The sequence below is a fragment of the Lichenostomus cassidix genome, chromosome 7 (genome assembly GCF_008360975.1).
Source record: "Lichenostomus cassidix isolate B80296 chromosome 7, HeHo_3.0, whole genome shotgun sequence".
Classification (NCBI taxonomy): domain Eukaryota; kingdom Metazoa; phylum Chordata; class Aves; order Passeriformes; family Meliphagidae; genus Lichenostomus; species Lichenostomus cassidix.
In genome coordinates this window covers 32,797,112-32,815,034 of record NC_139488.1, presented here as the reverse complement: position 1 = coordinate 32,815,034, position 17,923 = coordinate 32,797,112, and the positions used below count along the sequence as shown (strand labels likewise).

Genomic DNA, 17,923 nt, shown 5'->3' with positions numbered 1-17,923 from the left:
TCACTTTTATCAGCCAAAAAGCATACTGGAATTAACACATGGTATCTCACTCTACTTACTTTCCACTGAATCCAAATACTCAGGGGCAAGTTGTTAGCAGGAAGAGAGTGAAAGCGGCATGGAAAATCCATGCCAAGCCCTGAACAGACAAGGGTTTGAACAAACCCCCCCTGTTGGGCATCATCAGGGGCCTGCTTGGGGTCTTCTCCTCAGAGGGACCTGCAGAAATTCCCCAGGGCAGCACTGGAGGCCTGGAGCAAATGAATTTGCAAAGTTTTTTAGGGAATTTCTGGGAGCTGCTCAGGGAGATCTGTGTCAAAGCAAGGCGCTCTGCTAAGAGCACAGTGCAGGAAATTTAGCATCCCTAAATTTCCCAAATGTCATCCCATGGGATAACAAAAATGGGACTGTGCAGCTGTGGGGTGTGTTGTTGGATGCAGGTGGATTAAATGACCTTCCCCTGTCCTTTCCTCTCCTCTTTGCTTTGACTTTCATTGCACTGCCCAAGAGTCCTGTAGTCCCTTGCTCCTGGCTCAGATCTCAGGACAGCAGGGACAGGCAGTCTGATTTCCCCAAGGCATCCCTCTCTTCCTCCTTCTTGAAGGTTTTGCCTTCCACACAGGGATTTTCCCCCCTGTCAGTGTAAAAGGTGCTAACTCAGCTCTAGTGCTAATTTCACTTGGGCCACAAGAAGTGATTAATTGGTCTGTTTATTCTCTTTAATCTTGACACTGTTTGTGAACAGGTCCAACTTCTGCTTGATCTGGCAGAAAAACACCAACTCTTATTTTAGTTATTATATATATATATACACCTGTCTTTCAACAAGGCTGAAAAACAGACCCTTCTGCATATTTCCCATTCACACACATGATCACATGTCAGTTCTTTACATCCCACTCTGAGGGGAAAGGAGATTTAGCTTAATGACTATTTGCAGAGGCTTTTGCAACGAGCTGGACTGTCATTTCTCATGGAATCACAGCCAAAATAACTGCTGTTGTAAGAAATCTTGGAAAGGACTTTGGTGATGAGAAAACACTGCAAATTATTATTGCAAATAAGATTTAATCTGTACAAAAATCTGTGTCATTCTTGGCATATACCCATTAAGTTTGCATCCTAAGAAAAGGTTTGCCTTGAAAGAGAAAAGGTAATTTTTCCTACCTTAGAAGAGGATTTTAAATGATGGGACACATTCCAAGAATAGGTCAGAGAAGAAAACATGAAAACTGCAATCCTATGATCAGAGCGATAGTGGTTTTGGTCCCTGATTAAAGAGAAAAATTCCACTTTGATGTGCTCTCTGCAGTCAGGAGTCATAATGAAAAAGCAACAAATACCAAGAAATGAGCTTGAGAGAAATACAGAAATTAACTGGCTCACATGGCCACCTAGAGCCAGACCTACCTGCATTATCCATCTCAGAGACCCTGATGGCAAATCAGATTGGCTGGCAATGAACAAATTCTCACTGTGACCATGAAGAATTGCAACCCAAAAGGTGCAAAACTGTAGTAAGGGCAGCTCTCTCAGGGTGGATGAAGACTATGCCTTGCTGCTGAAGAAATATGTAAAAATCTTGCAGGAGTTTCGAGGGGAGGTATTCATTTATGGGGTGAAGCACTACAGTATGGGAGATAAATTAGAATTAGACATCCTTGTTTGGGGTGGTTTGCATTTTGGACCTGTCTGTCCCACAGCCAGAGTAATGAAAAAAAACCCAACAAAACCAAACCCACAAAACCCAAGCAAACAGAAAAAGAGCTCTCCCCAGAGAGCAGTTGATGTGAATGAAGGAAATGGAGATAAGGAAAACAAAAGCATAGGAACAGAGCTCCTTAGAGCAAACCCAATGTTGTGAGCACCCTTGGGAGGGTTTTGGGTTAACAGGGGGTTAAAATGGCATTGGCCACACTTTTCTCCACGTCAGCAACATCTACCATAATTTCATTTTGAATTGGACAAGCTATTTAGCCCAGAGAAAAAGAGGCATATTTTTCTTAAAGTTTAATTCTTTTTTCCTTTCAATGTCTTTGCAAATGAAATGCCTCGATGCCTCCTGCTTCTGAGATATTTAATTTTATGTTGAAGAGGAGTTTAGCTTGAATTTCAATATTATCAATCATTCCTTGCGATTTTAAAGATTTTATTTCTCCAGGAAAATGGAAAGATTTTACTCTAGATTGAAATAAATAACTTTTCCTCAGCGGACCAGTGAATTGCAAATCATCTACACACTAAATCTTCCATGTGCTGGTAACATCTGTTCAACAGTTGGCTTTTGTCAAAATTTACAGCAGCACACCACGATAGCCACATCTTTCTGTCCCTCCTACACGCAGTATTTCGCTTTCTGCTTTGCTCTGGGTGCTGTATGTGCTCACATTATTGCAGCAGAAAAATGCAGAACATTAGCATCTGTTAATCCTTTTGTACCTCAAGCCTTCATATGTTTGTCCAACTCTGCTTTTCATTGTGACTTCGTGTCCCTGGAATAGCCTCAAAATTCCAGATACAGCAAAATAACCCATGAGTGTGTCCTGGCCCTGTGGTGCTGCTGGAAGGCTATATTAGAATTAAGAAAATTCAGTGGTTTAAGTGTGTTTGCTGGATCCCTAGGAGCAAACTTTTACCCCACTTTGCAGGGATTTAGCCATTCAGATGTTATTAATATCAAGCCATGCTGCTGAATCTACATGTTCTGCAAGGGAATAACCTAGATTTGAGTGCCTTGCTTTGCACCAGACACTTATTGCAGCAAATAATAGAAAGTATGAAACAACTTGACTTTAGCCTACAGTGGCAGGACAGAGGGGGAATGAGAGGCTGAGGAATATCTAGCAGAGATCTTCACAGTAGATTTGCACCCTGGCTTTTCTTTCACACCACATTGTAAAGTATTTGTGGGTTAAAAACAGAATCCTAGAGGATCCTGATTTGGAAGGGACCCACAAGGATCACTGAGGAAGGGTTGAGAGATCATTACAGAGAGCTGTAGGTATTTTCTATCTCACTACTACCTGCACTCTTTGGAGCTGTGGGTCCACACTGTGGCTTTTAAAAATGACATTTGAAGTTTTAGAGGCAACTAAACCTTCTCTGAACTGGGTTAACTGTGGAAACAACAAAAATAGAGCTGCCAGGGCTTCCACACTCTTTTAGTTGTGTATGCTTGTGCAGGATGTCAGCAGATGCCAGACAGATCTACCTATAAACTCTCTGTTCTCCAGCCAGCTCCTAGAATGGAATCACAGAATCACAGAATCATTTAGATTGGGAAAAAAGGTCTAAGACGATCGAGTCCAACCATTGGCCAAACACCACCTCTTCCACCAGACCAGAGCACCAAGTGCCACATCCAGTCCATTCTTGAGCACCTCCAGGGATGGTGACTCCACCACTTCCCTGGGAAGTCCATCCCAGTGCTTAACAACCCTTTCAGTGAATAAATTTTCTGATGTCCAGCCTGAACCTCCCATGCACAGCTCGAGGTTATGTCCTTTTCTCATAAAACAACTCATAAAACACAACACAGATATTACCAAAGTCTGACACTCACCAGGTTTCACATAATCAAATTTTACAAGTTTCAAAAGCAACTCAGCAATGACTGCAAATTGCTAAAGAATAAAGTAGCAAATGATAAATTGATTGCCTGCTGTTTCTTTGTGCACTAATTTGTGTTATGGCTTTCCAATCTGAAATCGCTTGACTAGATTTTTGCCGATTGTTTTTATTTTTAGCTCAAATTGCAAATGAAATGACTGTGGTAAACTGAATGCATCAAGTCTAATGAAGAATTGATCAATTGTCATATTGTAGGGTTTTCCTGAACAATGGTTTCTGGCCTATCTTCTTTGGATGAAAATTACAGTTATTAGCCAATTACCAACTGAGAATGCAAAGCTGAGTCTTGTTTTATAGCAGAAAGATGGAAGAAAAGCTGAAATACTGCTTGTCTCCCTATAATCACCTTGTTTTACCTATGGATGCAGATACACATATAACATTTTCAGTTGAATTATTCCCTAGCAAAAGAATTGAGATCTGGTTGCTTCCTCCTTCAGTTCAGCAATGTTATTTTTTAAACCACGCTTTTCACTAAAAGGTATGACTTTATTTTATAATCTAAAAGTATACTCTTGCTGTTATCAGGCAAGAAGGAGGTGGAGGAATAGAAATGAAAGCTCAGCATGGAAATGGCTCCATGGAAATAAGAAATTGCTAGGATTCATCTAATCTGGTGAGAAGAAACTGAACTGTATTGTCAGTGTCTGAGGAGGAGAGTGGTTCCCATTGAGAAGACTCCATATGGCAATCTGATTTTCTTTTCTTTTCTTTCTAAAGAGCTAGAAAGTGCCAGTGCTATACCTGCTGTAAAAAGCACTGACACTACATTGACCATGGTGAAGAAATCCCCATCCCATTCCAACCCTCCCTGTATGGAAAACCCTCCCACAGCCCCATCAGCCCCTAAGGGACAGAGCTCATCTTTGCCTCAGAGCACCTTCTGAGGACACAGATCTCCCCAGCACATCTTTAAGCCAGCAGAAGCTTTAAAACACACAAACCTGCACTGTGATCAAAGTTAATTCAGTGTAAATGAGAAGAAATCAGTAGGTTTGCCTTCTGCACGGCTGATCCTGATCAAAGCACATCTGCCTATGATGTGCACCATATGGGGCAGCAATTGTCTCCTGTTTGTTCCTGTGCCTCCCTAATCCCCCAAACGTGCAGATCTGTACCTGCAGCTCTGGCTGGATGGACACAGAAAGGCTTTTGCCTTTACATACACATAATTATGGAGATGGGTTTTTTTCTTATTACATCCTAAAAGGTTGCACAGGTAGCAGCTGTGAATGTGGAGAAGACTCAGCTGATACCAGCTGAGCTGCATTTTCTTTTACATCAAAAAGCAGCTTATAGCTGAAGGCCTTACAGGTTCCTGAAACCTTGCTATTGTTATAGATTCTCCTACTACTCCTGGTAAATAAGCAGATATCTGTGGAGCAACCAAAGCAGAGATGACCCTGAACAAAAAGGAAAATCAGTGCCTGCTAGAACTGGGAATTTGGAACTGAATTCAGCTAAATAAAAATAGCAAATTAGTTTATCTGGAGTTTTTATTTATAGGAAGTGAAAATCTTGCTCTTTTGTGGCATGAAAAGCATCACCAGACCTCTGTCAGGTGCGAGAATACACACAGCCAGGTGTGTGAGGTTCCCTGGAAAACCACCACAGCTGAGGGAAACTGCTAGCTGGAGCTGAAGCAATCCTCTTTCTATGGGAGGAAGTCAATGATTTATTTTCGTTTTGAAGATACCATGACTGTATGTACAGAAGCCATGCCTTTCGAAAGTTGAAGAAACAAACAGTGAGGATTGCTGATAAATTTGGATTTTAGAAATCTATTAGGCTTAATGTCGCAATTCCACGGTTGGGAGTACACAGCTTTATCTTATCACACTGGCCAGGCAGGCTGCCGGCTATTTCTAGCTCATGACCTTTTATTTCAATATTTTTTCAATCCATCCAGAGTGCTATAATGCATGAGAAGAACTTTTTGCATCCGCAGCAGGAGCTGCAATGTGCTCGAGCCTGTTTCATACCAACTCTCTGAGTTCCAAAGAGTGGACAGCCCACAAGGGGATGGAGGACAGGGTCAAAGAAAACCCAGATTTTGCTAGGATGGTGGTGAGAAGCTCTGAGGTTTGTGCATGTCTGTGTGTGCTATTGCAGAACTGTAAGGAATACAGCCTTGCTCCAAAGGCAAGAGGGAACTCAGCCATTCATCCTAAATGTCAGAGCCCTGACAGAAAAGCCCATTAAAAACACGTGAGGAGTGTGAGGCTGCCCAAGCCACCGTTGTGCCAGTGAATGGGATGAATAACAGCAATGAATAATAGCAAAACAATAGCAGGAAAAATTGCCTGGTCACCCTGCATGTGTTGGAAGCTAAATCACACCCAGGACACACGCGGAGCTGGCATTTGGCAGCGCTGAGCCTCCTGCTCTCCCAGTGCCCTTATCTGCTCACCAGGCTCTGCTGCAGCCTGCAAGCACTGACAGCCAGAGAGGGGTGATGCCTTCCCCAGCACAATATCATCCACACACAGCACTGCATCGAGGAAGTGCAGGAAAATGTGGCCAGAATTCAGCATTATCCATGGGAGCACTCTGGAAAAACGTGTGGCTTGCAGAGGGTAATTAGCCAGTGTTGTGGCTGAGGCATAGAAACAGCTCCAGCTCTCAGAGGTCTAAACCATGGAAATCAAATTTCCATCTGAATAGAGCCCAGTGGGTTCTAAAATCAAAACCTGTGAGTTTGTTTTTGCTGCTTCTGTTTAGGAAAGCTACATTTGTGACTGTATGTTCAGCTGAGATTAGGAGGTAAGAAAGAACCTTTTCATTTGATTTCACTTTTTCATTCTGAGGGATGAGAGCAAAATAGACCAATCAATAACAATAATTATAATTTTCTTTTTATTGATTGCTCAGAAGCCCTTAAAGGCTTCATCATTAACTTAGAGATAACTTGAGGAAATTTATGAGGTTTTGAATTCTGTTGTGACAGAGCAATAGTAAGTGATTTCTATATTCAGATTCTCAGCCTGCCTGGCTCTAAGGCTCAGCCAAATGAGTGAGGAGGAGACTTGGTAAAATATAATAGAGCTATTGAAACGATTGGGCTTTGCTGTTTTGGCTAACTGGCCCATTCAGTAGAGGAGGCTGCATTTTGCAAAGCAGGATATCTACTGACTTCACCTTGCCTGCACAACTTCACATTGCTTTTTATCTGTGTGATGTGTCTCATCCTTTTCATGTCCACCACGTTATCCATGAGGAATTTTCACATTGATGAGAGATGCCAGACAGGGATTCCTGGAGATTGAAACACTTTAAAGGACCACACTACTGCTGGACACTTCTTTGCTCATTCAAAACAGTTGGCTACATTGTCCCTGAAAATAAAAATTTCCTTCATCTTCTCGATTTACGGAGCACTGAAGATAGTGCTTTTCATCCCATCTCCTGTGACAGTTCTCCAAACTCCACTGTAAGCTGCCAGCAAGTTCCTCAGGCTTTGCTCACACTCCTGACTGAGACCCCTTGTTGTCACCTGTTTTGTCAGCCCCTCCTGACACCTCTTCTGGCCCCACAGGAAATGGTTCTCTGTCTGTCTCTGCATCCTCCTGGGTGAGATGCATGCAGCTCATTATTCTGCAGATTATTCAGGGGATACACAGATAGAAGAAAAGCCTCTCATAATCAATTCCTCCTTTCTAAACCGTGAGTTAAAAATAGAAATGCAAGGCAAGATGAGAGATACCAGCATGAATAAATAATTGTTTGCTCTGGAACTGAGTGTTGCCCCTTGGTTTGTCAATAGTTTATTGCTTTACTCCACAGAAGACCAGGATGATATGTGACCTTGTTTCCAGACAAATGGAATTCAGATGCATCACAAAGACAACACCTTCAGGTTGTGGGAGGGTTTTATTCTCAAATCTGCCTGTTATTCAGTGCAAATAACATGTATTAAATGTCATATTCTTTTCAGCAGGTGCTCAGCCTCTTGCCTCTTCCTGGGACAAAATTTCTATAATTACATTCATTTTGCACAATGGTTCATTTATCCCTATCAATTTTGCTTTATGAATGCTTTGTGACTTCTTCAAGACCTGGCCATTATGAGTACATGGTGTTTGTACAATGGACTTCCCTATCATTTCACTTCAGTAGGAAGTTCTTCTGCTTCTCAAATCTCTGAAAGTAGTTTTATTTATTAGCTATCAAGGTTTTTTAATGCAATTATTATGTCTTATCTACCAGAAGAACACTCAGAGTTCAAGAATTTTAATGTAGTGATCACTGTCATATTTACAACAAATTTCTGCCTCTGAATATTATTAAGAATGAATGTTTTTGTCATCAGAAGGAAGAATATTTGAAGTAAAATCTTGGTAATTACTGGTGAAATAAGGCAGCAACTTTTATCTCTAGTAAACTGTCAGATGCTCCTTAGCTACAAATATCTTATCCATTAATAGATGTTTGTTGACCTGGAACCTGCATCTACCACAAGGAATTTTTAAATGTTGCCAGATCAGTTGGATTCTACTGTTATTTTGAACACATCCATTAAGAACTTGGAAAGAATTTTCCTTTCCCAACATCTGCCTTTCCTTCTCTACATCAATTCTCTTTCAATGTGTGGTAAATCATAATATGGGGAAGTGATGGCACTGACACACTGAAGGCTTTAGAAACTCTTACCTGAGCTTTTCCACATTACTGAAAGGTGGTCCCTGAGCATGGAAGTGGCTGGGGATTGAAAAATTTCCTTCTGTTTCTAAAGCAGAAAGAGAAGAAAGGGAACACATCCTTTGCCTGCAACTAATTTGGAGTTATGGTTTATTACCTTCAGCATTTTGGACTGATTTTTCCAAATGAAAGTCTTTCATAAGTTTTCTGCTAAGAGAGAGTCAAACATGCCAGAAAAGGTGTTGTTTCCACTAAGGAAACATGAAAATCTGCCAGGGAGGAAGTGACTTCAAAAAGTTACTGTATGTCATACAAGTGTCAAAAATACGAGTAGTCATATATAATCTGAAATATGTATTTTTTTTCATATAGATGTATGCATACATACATATACCTACATGTGTTTGCTGTCAAATATCAGCCTCACAACTTCCCCAGCACCTCCTCTCTGGGCCTTAGGGCAAAGACAAGCAAAAGGTGTCACACAACCCTCCTTCTCCAGCCCCAGCAGTCACTGCAGCTCTGGGGAGAACTCCAGAAGTGTTCCCACAATGAGGGAGATGATGGCAAGAGGGAAATTTCCATGTTGGAATACCTTTCCTCATCCCAGAACCATCCCAGCCAGGCTGGTGGTTAGCATTGCCTGCATCACTCACTGGGTTTTCATTCTGCCTCCACACAAAAGTTATTTTACAATTTGCCAGCTATTTCCCAGGGCTTTAGAATGCCCTTTAGATATATTGTGTGGCTTTGCCAAAAGCAAACACGCACCTCAGGCTTGTGGACTATATTTCTTTCAGGGTTTCCTGGCTGCCATCACCTATTGATATTATTTGATTTGCAGCCGCTACTGAAAGCAAACAAACAAAATCTCACAACTTCTTAAACCTTCCTCTGAGTAAGCCACTGATATTTACTGGGAGCAGGAGGGACAGGTAAAGCTCTATTACACTGCTACTCACCTGTCTTTAGAAATGAAAGGAAAGGTTTAGCAAATTATTTCTTTACGATTTTTCAGCCTGACACTCTTAAGTTTCCTGGCTTTCTCCCTGATATGGCTGAAGCTTCTTCCCATGGCCAGGAGCACCAACCAGGAGAGACAGACCCTCAGCAAATGCCTGGTGGTCCCAAAGCAGCATTTTTTCCACCAACAGGCTTTTCCCCAAGGAACTTGCTCTGTCATGCCTCCAGAGTTACTCAGATGTCATTTTCACTTAGCAGATACAGCAGGAATTATTATTTGTTTGCTTATAGTGTCAAAAAGGAGCTTCTCAGTGTCTCTTTGCCACAACTTGCTGCCAAAAAATTGTTGCATCTAAAATAAAACAAAAAAAGTTTTTAGTCTTAGCAACAGCTCCTTGCCTATATTGAGTTTGGTGGTGGTTCAAGAAGCAGCTCTTTGCAGGAGACTAAAGCACCAGCTACATGCAGAACTCAATTCCAACAACTCTGGACTGAGATCCACAAAATCTCACTGCACAGTTTAACTCCTTTCTGAAGGAAACCTGGATGCTCATAATGACCAGCTCCCCGAGAAGCAAGCTTTTTTTTTCATAAGCCCCTTTAATGAAATAATAGAAATAAGGCTGTATTAAATTACATTTGTAAGTTTATCTTACGTAAGAAAATAAGTATTTCCTTTTAAAGGCAACCTAGCCCAGAGTAGCAGTGGCTCCATACTAGACATGGATGGGGACATGAAGGGGACAACTGGGATATTGGGCACTTCATAACTGTCCAGAACCTTGACATCTGCACCTGAAATAAAAACAAACAGGAAGGTTTAATCTGATTTGAATGTAGCTGCAGCCACCACAGGATAAAAGGGAGCATCTCTCAAATGGAGAAGCAGCAGGGCTCAGCTGTGCCTTCTTGTTGTTTTGGTTTTTTTTTAAATAACATTTTTATAATAAAGTCTGATTACAGTGATGCCTTTATTCATTTATTTCTGCGGGAAAGCCAGTGGTAATTAACTTCCACCACAACCTGCAATTTGCATGTTAAAGTTTACAATCATCCTGTCGCAGGGCCATAATAAGCATCATTTTACGAAGGGAACTCAGTAACTGAGGGCTTGTTTTGCTCATGGCTTGCTGCAAAACCTGGGTGAGGTGTTCTGTGCCATCGACTCCTCGGTCTGATCTGCGTCAGGAGGGAACAGAATCCGTCAGGATGGCTCCAGGGGAGCTGACAGAGGATCAATTTGCCATCCTGACTCCCAGTGACAGCCTGCAAGCACAACTTAAACCCAGGCACAGGTATATAAACAGACTCTGACAGCGAATTCAGGGTAAAATACACCTTCAGAGGTGGCTGTTTGAGCCAGGGCTCCTTTGGGACTGAACACATGGCTTTTGTCCCAAATGCTGTTAAATTTACTGGATGAACACACCATTCCTTAGGGACCTTGCATGTCTCCCCATGTCCTCTTCCAATCCCTGCCCTTTTCCAGGCCCATCTGCAGCATTCAGCTCCTCTGGTGTTCACATGAGAAAGCCTTTTCTAAACTGCTGCAAACAAAGCCATGCAAGGGATGAAAAATAATTAGCCATGTGTCAGTGTCTAATGTATTTGCATTGTTTAGACAGAGCAGTTAATCACTGGTAAGACCACAACATGTGGTGTGAATTTGGATTATAACTAATACGTACCGAGCAGAAGGCTATTAGTTACATCTAAAGGCTCTATTTGATATTATTATTGTGGAGGAAGTGAGTGCAATTAATTATATCACAAGGTGCTTGCAGGATTCCTGTGGCAATACCATTTTTGCTTTTAGATTCCTTTTTCTTTTGTTCCTAAAGGAGCTAATCCAGGCAAGCAAAAAGCATCAGGAGCCAAGATTCTGTTCCCATTAACACACTGAGTGGTACTGGAGGGGTCAGCAAGGGTCTGCATTTTTTTAGGAGGTTTTAAATATAGGGTAAACTTTTCATTTGTGTAAAATAGTTGGTCTGCTGAAATGTCACTTCTTCCCTTGGGCTGGGAATTAGCAAAGGACAGTCTCCATGTGGTCTCCAGAAAGGATTTCTGAAGGAAGGGATTTCATCCCAGATTTAATTAGAGGTGCAATATTTCCAAGTGCTCCCTCTCTGAAATGTCTCTTACCTATAGAAAAGAAAAGCTTAGGGCACTTCTTTTTTATTTAAAAAGGCAGTTGTATTAATTCAGCTGAATTTTCCATTGGAATTGCAATGGCTTTGAGAGTTTAGTTCCCTGAAAATTGCAATAAAGGCTTCGTTACGCTACATTTTGTCCCCATTTGTCTTGTATACCATTGCCTTGCCTTTGGCACAATCAAAATAATCTTTAAAAATATTGCCATAAATGGATTGACTTTGACCTTCTGAGTATCTTGTCAATAAAATAAAAATGATAAATGTGCTTCAGAGTGCCACTGGCGTAATATTAAAGCAGAGTCACGATCTGAAAAGTGACATTTGAAAAATTATTCTGTGGGGAGGGGTCTCTCAACAGAGCCACATAAATAAGGACTATTTATGTGGCAAAAGAGGTGATTTTGTTAACTGCCAGGTTGTGCAATTCCTGTGATGTGGCCTCTGCCTCTTACATCATCATTAGCAATTAAAGATTACTGCAGCAAGGAATTAGCTGAGCTCTGTGCTGCTGGTACAGAGCAGAGCAGCTCCACCTTGGTGCCTCCTGTGACCAACCTGCAGTGCTGACGTGGGGAAAAGGGACTTGACCTCAGCAAGAAATGCCTCAGATAACCAAAAAAAGGCCGTTTTTTCCTACATGATCAGCTCTTTGGAGATAAACAACTTCTAACAGAATCACCACGAGGCTTCCTTTTATTAGGTGAGAAGAAAAGAATGGAATATTCTGTAAAAAAGTCAAGAGATGTATGAATATAAACAGGGCAGGCGAGCAAACAAACACACATCAAGGGGCAGCAGGTTGGATTCAGAATTTGAGATGCACATGCAGAAACTCTGATTATTTGACTTTATGCCTCCACTGAGTCTGACCTGTGGCTTGAATATTTGCAAGCCTAACTTGAGATGATTTCTCAAAACCCTCTACTGTTGTTTTTACATAATTTCTTTTTTTTTTTTTTGTCCTTTTAACATTTCTTGTTCTAATTCTTCTCAGCACATATTTAAAAGCATGTGAAGTGCACTTTATACTCTAGCATCAATTTATATCATGATTAAAATGCTTGTGCATGTCGTAAACTAAATTAAAACCCCACGTATTTTCAAAGGTCACAAGGCTTTGGAACCTCAAAACACTACTTGATTTCTGAGGGGGAGTGACTCAGATGTTAATCCCTAAAATTAGGCTGAAACCACGTTAAAAGGTGAAGGGTTTTGGTTCTGATTCAGCTATGAGGAAAACCTAGATAACTAAAATATTTTTGTTACTAAGCTTGCGCTTCTATATATTTAATTCTGGATTTACATTGAAAATTAACCCAATGATGAAATGACTGGGAACGTAAAAGGATATCAGATTTAAGCAGCTATTAGCAGCGTCCAGTTTAATTAAACTGATGAACTGATTGATGATTACCCTTTTCCAGCCTCCCCAGCTCCTGAATGCCGACCAGGGGGACATCGCATCCTCCACGATCCCCGCAGGAGCACCAGCTTTGACTCCCTGCAGCTGCAGCGAGGGGACAGCCAGGCCCTGGTGTGTGACCACTCCTTGTCCCCAGCATGGTATCGCCTGCTGCTGGGACACCAACCCGCCGAGATGCCCACGCGCTGTGTGGAGGTCAGCAGAGCCTGAGCGCTCGCCCTGGGGAGGTGGGATGAACCTTTTTGGGGAGTTCTCCTCCCCATCCATCTCTGAGCTCCCCTAGGCTGTGTTTCCAGTGGGGATAAGTGGGTGGTCATGGGAAAACCACTTTAAAGATGATAATAATAATAATAATGACAATTACAACAATAACAGCAACAACAACAAAACCAAGAGTGACAAAACCAACAGCAACAAAATCACCAGCATCAAAACCAACATATCAAAAAACCAACAAACATATCAAAACCAACAAAACTGTCACATCCAGATTAGTCAGAGATTAGGATCCCTATGGAATTGCCAATATTATGTTATTATACCCAATAATATTATTATTATAGCCATATAATTATATTATATATATTATATTCTTATAGCAAATAGCCAATATTATAGCCAGACTAACCATTATTCCAAAATAAAACCAGGTGTTTGCCAACTCTACAAAGAGATCTCTAGCAATCCATATATGCCACTTCAAGCTATACTTTTTCCAAGCAACTTTAAGAACTGATTTTGCAAAGTGATTCTTTTTCCACAAAAATTATTATGAGTTAGGGATATATTCTCCTCATGAAATCAGAAGGGAAAAATCAGAAAAATTAATATTTAAAGCAATCTTTGGGGAAACTGAAGGAAAAGCTAAATCTGAATATTTTTCTGCTATTATAATTTCTTGTATTCTTTAGTATCATAAGTATGCTAATGGCTTTCTGGAGCAAAAAACCCTCCACCACATAAGACTACTCTATAAAAGAGACAAAACAATAATTATCTGGGTTTATGTGTGTTTAATATGTATGACAATAATGTTTAACTTGCAATCATTGTTGCCAGAGCAACTTGAGCCCCTAACTAAAGTCATTGCCACCTCAAATATCCCAACTGCAGGAGGTTAGAATAATTTCAAACATAAAGTGAAACAAAATTATTCAGAAAATAAGAAACTAATTACCATAAATTACTTAAAAGATGAAATATTCAACCTAGAGTGCCATGATGTTTGGTATGAGGTGATTCTGCCATAGCTGGAGAACCTTCTCAAAATTAGCAAAAATATTTTATATCCATTCAAATTGGACCTGTGAACTCATCACAACTGAAGTATATCTTAATAACCTAACATTTCATGAAATGTTAAGAGATAGTTGTTATTTCTGTAGAATTTCTAACACTTTGCATATATAAACTATAAATCTTATTAACATGAATAAATTGGCAGGATTATTATTGAAATATTAATTTCATGGCAAGTCATCCTTGAATATCCCAATTAATGATAAAGTTTTACAGGTTTCTCTATATGTGTGTGTATATATATTCTATAATGTTATTTAATTTCTCATTATAGTTCAGCAATTTTGACTGTGTAGCAATGCTCAGCTCTACGAGATTGCTTTCTAACAATACATGCTTTGTTTCTTTTAATCTCTTCTCTGGAGTTTTTCACTCAGGTTTGTGAAGGTATATTCATTAATTTAGTTTCTTATCTTGTAACATAATTCTTGCCATTGGTTTCTTCATTATCCTCTGAATGACAGTAAATCTCTGCTTCGCCATGCTGATGAAGGATTACATCTGTTAGATGTCACAACTGGAAGAATACACTTCTTTTAGATCTTCACCTTCTGAATCTGCCTCTACATTCTATCTCTTCCACTTAATTAAATCATTGTTTGATTTGGTTTTCCATTTAATTTCAGCAAAACCTCTGGAACAAAATAATTTAAATTAATAACTGCGCAGCTTCCACTCCTTAATAAGCAGTTATTATTGGACATTCCAGTCCGGCTGGAGCGAGCTGATTTTAATTAAAAAAGTCAAAGACAAAACCCTGAACAGATAGAAGAGAAAAGAGACCAAATAAAGCCTAACAATACGGCTACAGAATTAAAAAGTACATTACTCCAGCACCTTGTAAAATATCCGCTGTGTTGATACTGGCCAGATACAATTAGCTGCTTATCGATGGATGAGATTAACTGCTTAATTCAAAGCGCTGGTAGCTCAGGATTCTTGTCACCCAATTGAGCTCAGGAGGGGTTTAAGCCATAATGGAGATTTAGAGGTCCTGCCCGGCGTGGGGGAGAACTGTGGGAGGACAAATGGCCCAAAGTGACATGAGGGAGGGGAGCTGGCAGAGCCTGGCAGGGCTGGCTGACTCCTCCAGACAGCCTCTGCATGCCTGTGCTCTGAACCTTGTCAAAGAAAAAACCTCCACAGTGAAAGTATGGCCCTGTCTGCACATTGTTTCATAACCACAGGGAGTTTTGTGTTCAGCAGAGAGGAGAACCAAGTCACACCCAGGGCTGGGAGAGCCCCAGGCTGCAGCCATGCCTCAGCTGAGAGGCACAGCAAACTGCAATGAAAAATGAGGAACAGCTCTTAAGGAGCTGCCTCTCATCCACTAATTCAATAAAAAAGGAGAAAAGACAGGAGAAAAACCCAAAAGTTAAAAAGGGGGAAAAAAGACAGAAGTAAAACCTGAAAGTTTTTATGTCAAAGAAAGTGAAAATATTAATTGCATTCCTGAATTTGCCATCCCTTGAATCCAACTGCTGTCCATAAACTTATTCCCCATGTGGCAAAATGTTTTTGATTGAACAGCTTTCCAATTTAGGCTTTGCCTGCTGCATTTCTCAGGGTGGGTAACAAATGATCCTGACCTTCCTCCCTCTATTTCTTCCTTGCCTTTCCCCCTGTGCTCCCCCAGGATGCACAGCAATTACCAGATCCTGGACATGCACTCCTGGCCACAACCACCCCCCCATCCAAAAATGTATCCTATTCGAAAAGCAGCACAGATCTGTAAATTTCGGATCCTTAGGTACTGAGGGTCCTGCTACAGATCATGCTTTGTTCTTCAAGAATTGCCAAATTTTCAGTAAATGGCAAAAACACTAAAGGAAAGAAGCTTTTACTAAGATTAAGGCAGTGTACTAAGAAGCAAGGAACAATCCAGACATGGCCATACCATAGTAAAATGACCTTCAGAGGAAGAGCAAAAGAGAGAAAAATTAAAGCTCAACAGAAAATCTATTAAAAATACAGAGAAGTACTTAACAGCCAATATGGGGAAAACATACATCAATTAGAGAACCTTCTGAATTAAAATAATACAGGGTATAGGCATACATCTGGATCCATGTACATATGGGCAAGCCCCATGGGAGGCATAAACACTAAAAAGAAATGTGAGGGAACATCACACACTAATGTTATTGAAGATCTGCTCCACAGTGAGATAAAAGATCAATCTGTGGATTACAGCAGAGCAGTGCACGCTGCTGCCTGTAATGCAAATTCTAATGCTACACCAAATTCAAATTGCTCGCAGCAAAGCCAGAAATGGGCTGAAAATGTGTTCCTTCCCATGGAGAAGCACCACTGGCCCCAGGGGTTTGTCCTCACCAGCAGCCGAATGTGTTTTTCTGGAGGGAATGTCAGGAAAGGGAATAATTTCATTTTTGCACATTAACAATCTCTGGCAACCCCTGGTTCAGGGACTTCTGGGGTCAGACAAGGGTTGTACAATTTCCTTGTGAGGGCAAGAGGAGGGGCAGGCACTGATCTCTGCTCTGTGGTGACAGTGACAGGACCCCAGGGAATGGCCTGAAGTCAGGGGAGGTTTAGGTTGGATATCAGGAAAAGGTTCTTCCCCCAGAGGGTGGTTGGGCACTGAACAGCCTCCCCAGGAATGGTCACAGCACTAAACCTGACAGAGCTCAGGGAGGATTTGGACAAAACTCTCAGCCCAGGGTGTGACTCTGGGGTTGTCCTGTGCAGGGATAGGATTTGGACTTGATGATCCTCGTGGGTCCTTCCAACTCCACATATTCTGTGACTCTGATTTAAATGTGTTTCTCTCCCATGAGCCAGCCCTGTAACTGCAATATTTTTGGCATATGCAATTCTGTAGCAAGCTTTTCTACAGGCTAGTTATGGATATGAGTCTCTGCTTGGGAAATGCCCAGCAATACCTGCCTGTGATTGTGTATCAAGATTACCCCCAATACCCTTCTTCAGAAATTTCATCCTCTAAACGAGCAAAACCCTCTCCAGATCTGTGTGTGCTCTAAATTCATGTACAACTGTAAATGTGCAGGCAGAAGGACAAGTAATGCAGTAATGGCTGGTGTTTTCTCAGTGGTTTCATTTCTAGCAATATGAGTTTACTTTTTTACATATATACTAGGATCAAAGATAGGCTTAAATGCTAATCTTTGGTGTATAAAACAAGGTCATGTAAAAGCGTGTCAAACCTAACCTGCCTATGATGCTTAATATTTCAGCCTCTGGCGAAGAAGATTTACTTTTTTCCATACTCGGCTTCATTCCCTCCTCTTTAACCTCTTGTAGATCATTTTATGCACACAATCAAAACACATTACCTCAGCTGCAGACTATTAATTTATTATTTTGCTTCAATTTTTATTTTGCTCTGAATCCAGCCCTACTTTGATTTGCAATTGTTCTATGAATGTAAAAGCAAGGTGTTATTTCATCTGTAATTCTTTCTCGCACACATACATGAATATTCCAAATCATAATGGTAGGTATGAAGAGCTTTTGTTTTTCTTGTTTGTTTTTCAGACAGGAACCCTTCTGTAGAAATTACAATTACAGCCTCTATTGTTCAGAGGTGTGTGCTTAAGAGAAAAACAAGACAGGCACCAGTTTAATTGCTCCTACAGATATTCCTGAAGTAAACTGATTTCTGTGGAGTTTGACCCCAGACTGAAATAAAAAGAAAAAAACGAATTTATTTACTTTAACTAACTACAAAGAAATTAAAAAATAAAAATCAGCTAAAGTAAAGTTTTGAGTGGATAACAGATGCAAAATCACAGTGCTTTAACTGCCAACCAGCAGCACACCAAAAAGCCTTCCA

The 17,923-nt window shown here is 40.8% G+C and overlaps 1 protein-coding gene across 1 annotated transcript in view; it reads left to right on the top strand.

Annotated features, from left to right (window-relative positions):
- The window catches only part of LOC146434925 (von Willebrand factor D and EGF domain-containing protein-like), a 165,152-nt gene that overhangs the window by 20,415 nt on the left and 126,814 nt on the right, over positions 1–17,923 (top strand). The window contains exon 2 of the mRNA XM_085066542.1: positions 12,812–13,005. Within this exon, the coding sequence (XP_084922668.1) occupies positions 12,812–13,005 (194 nt within the window). The remainder of the gene's footprint in view (positions 1–12,811; positions 13,006–17,923) is intronic.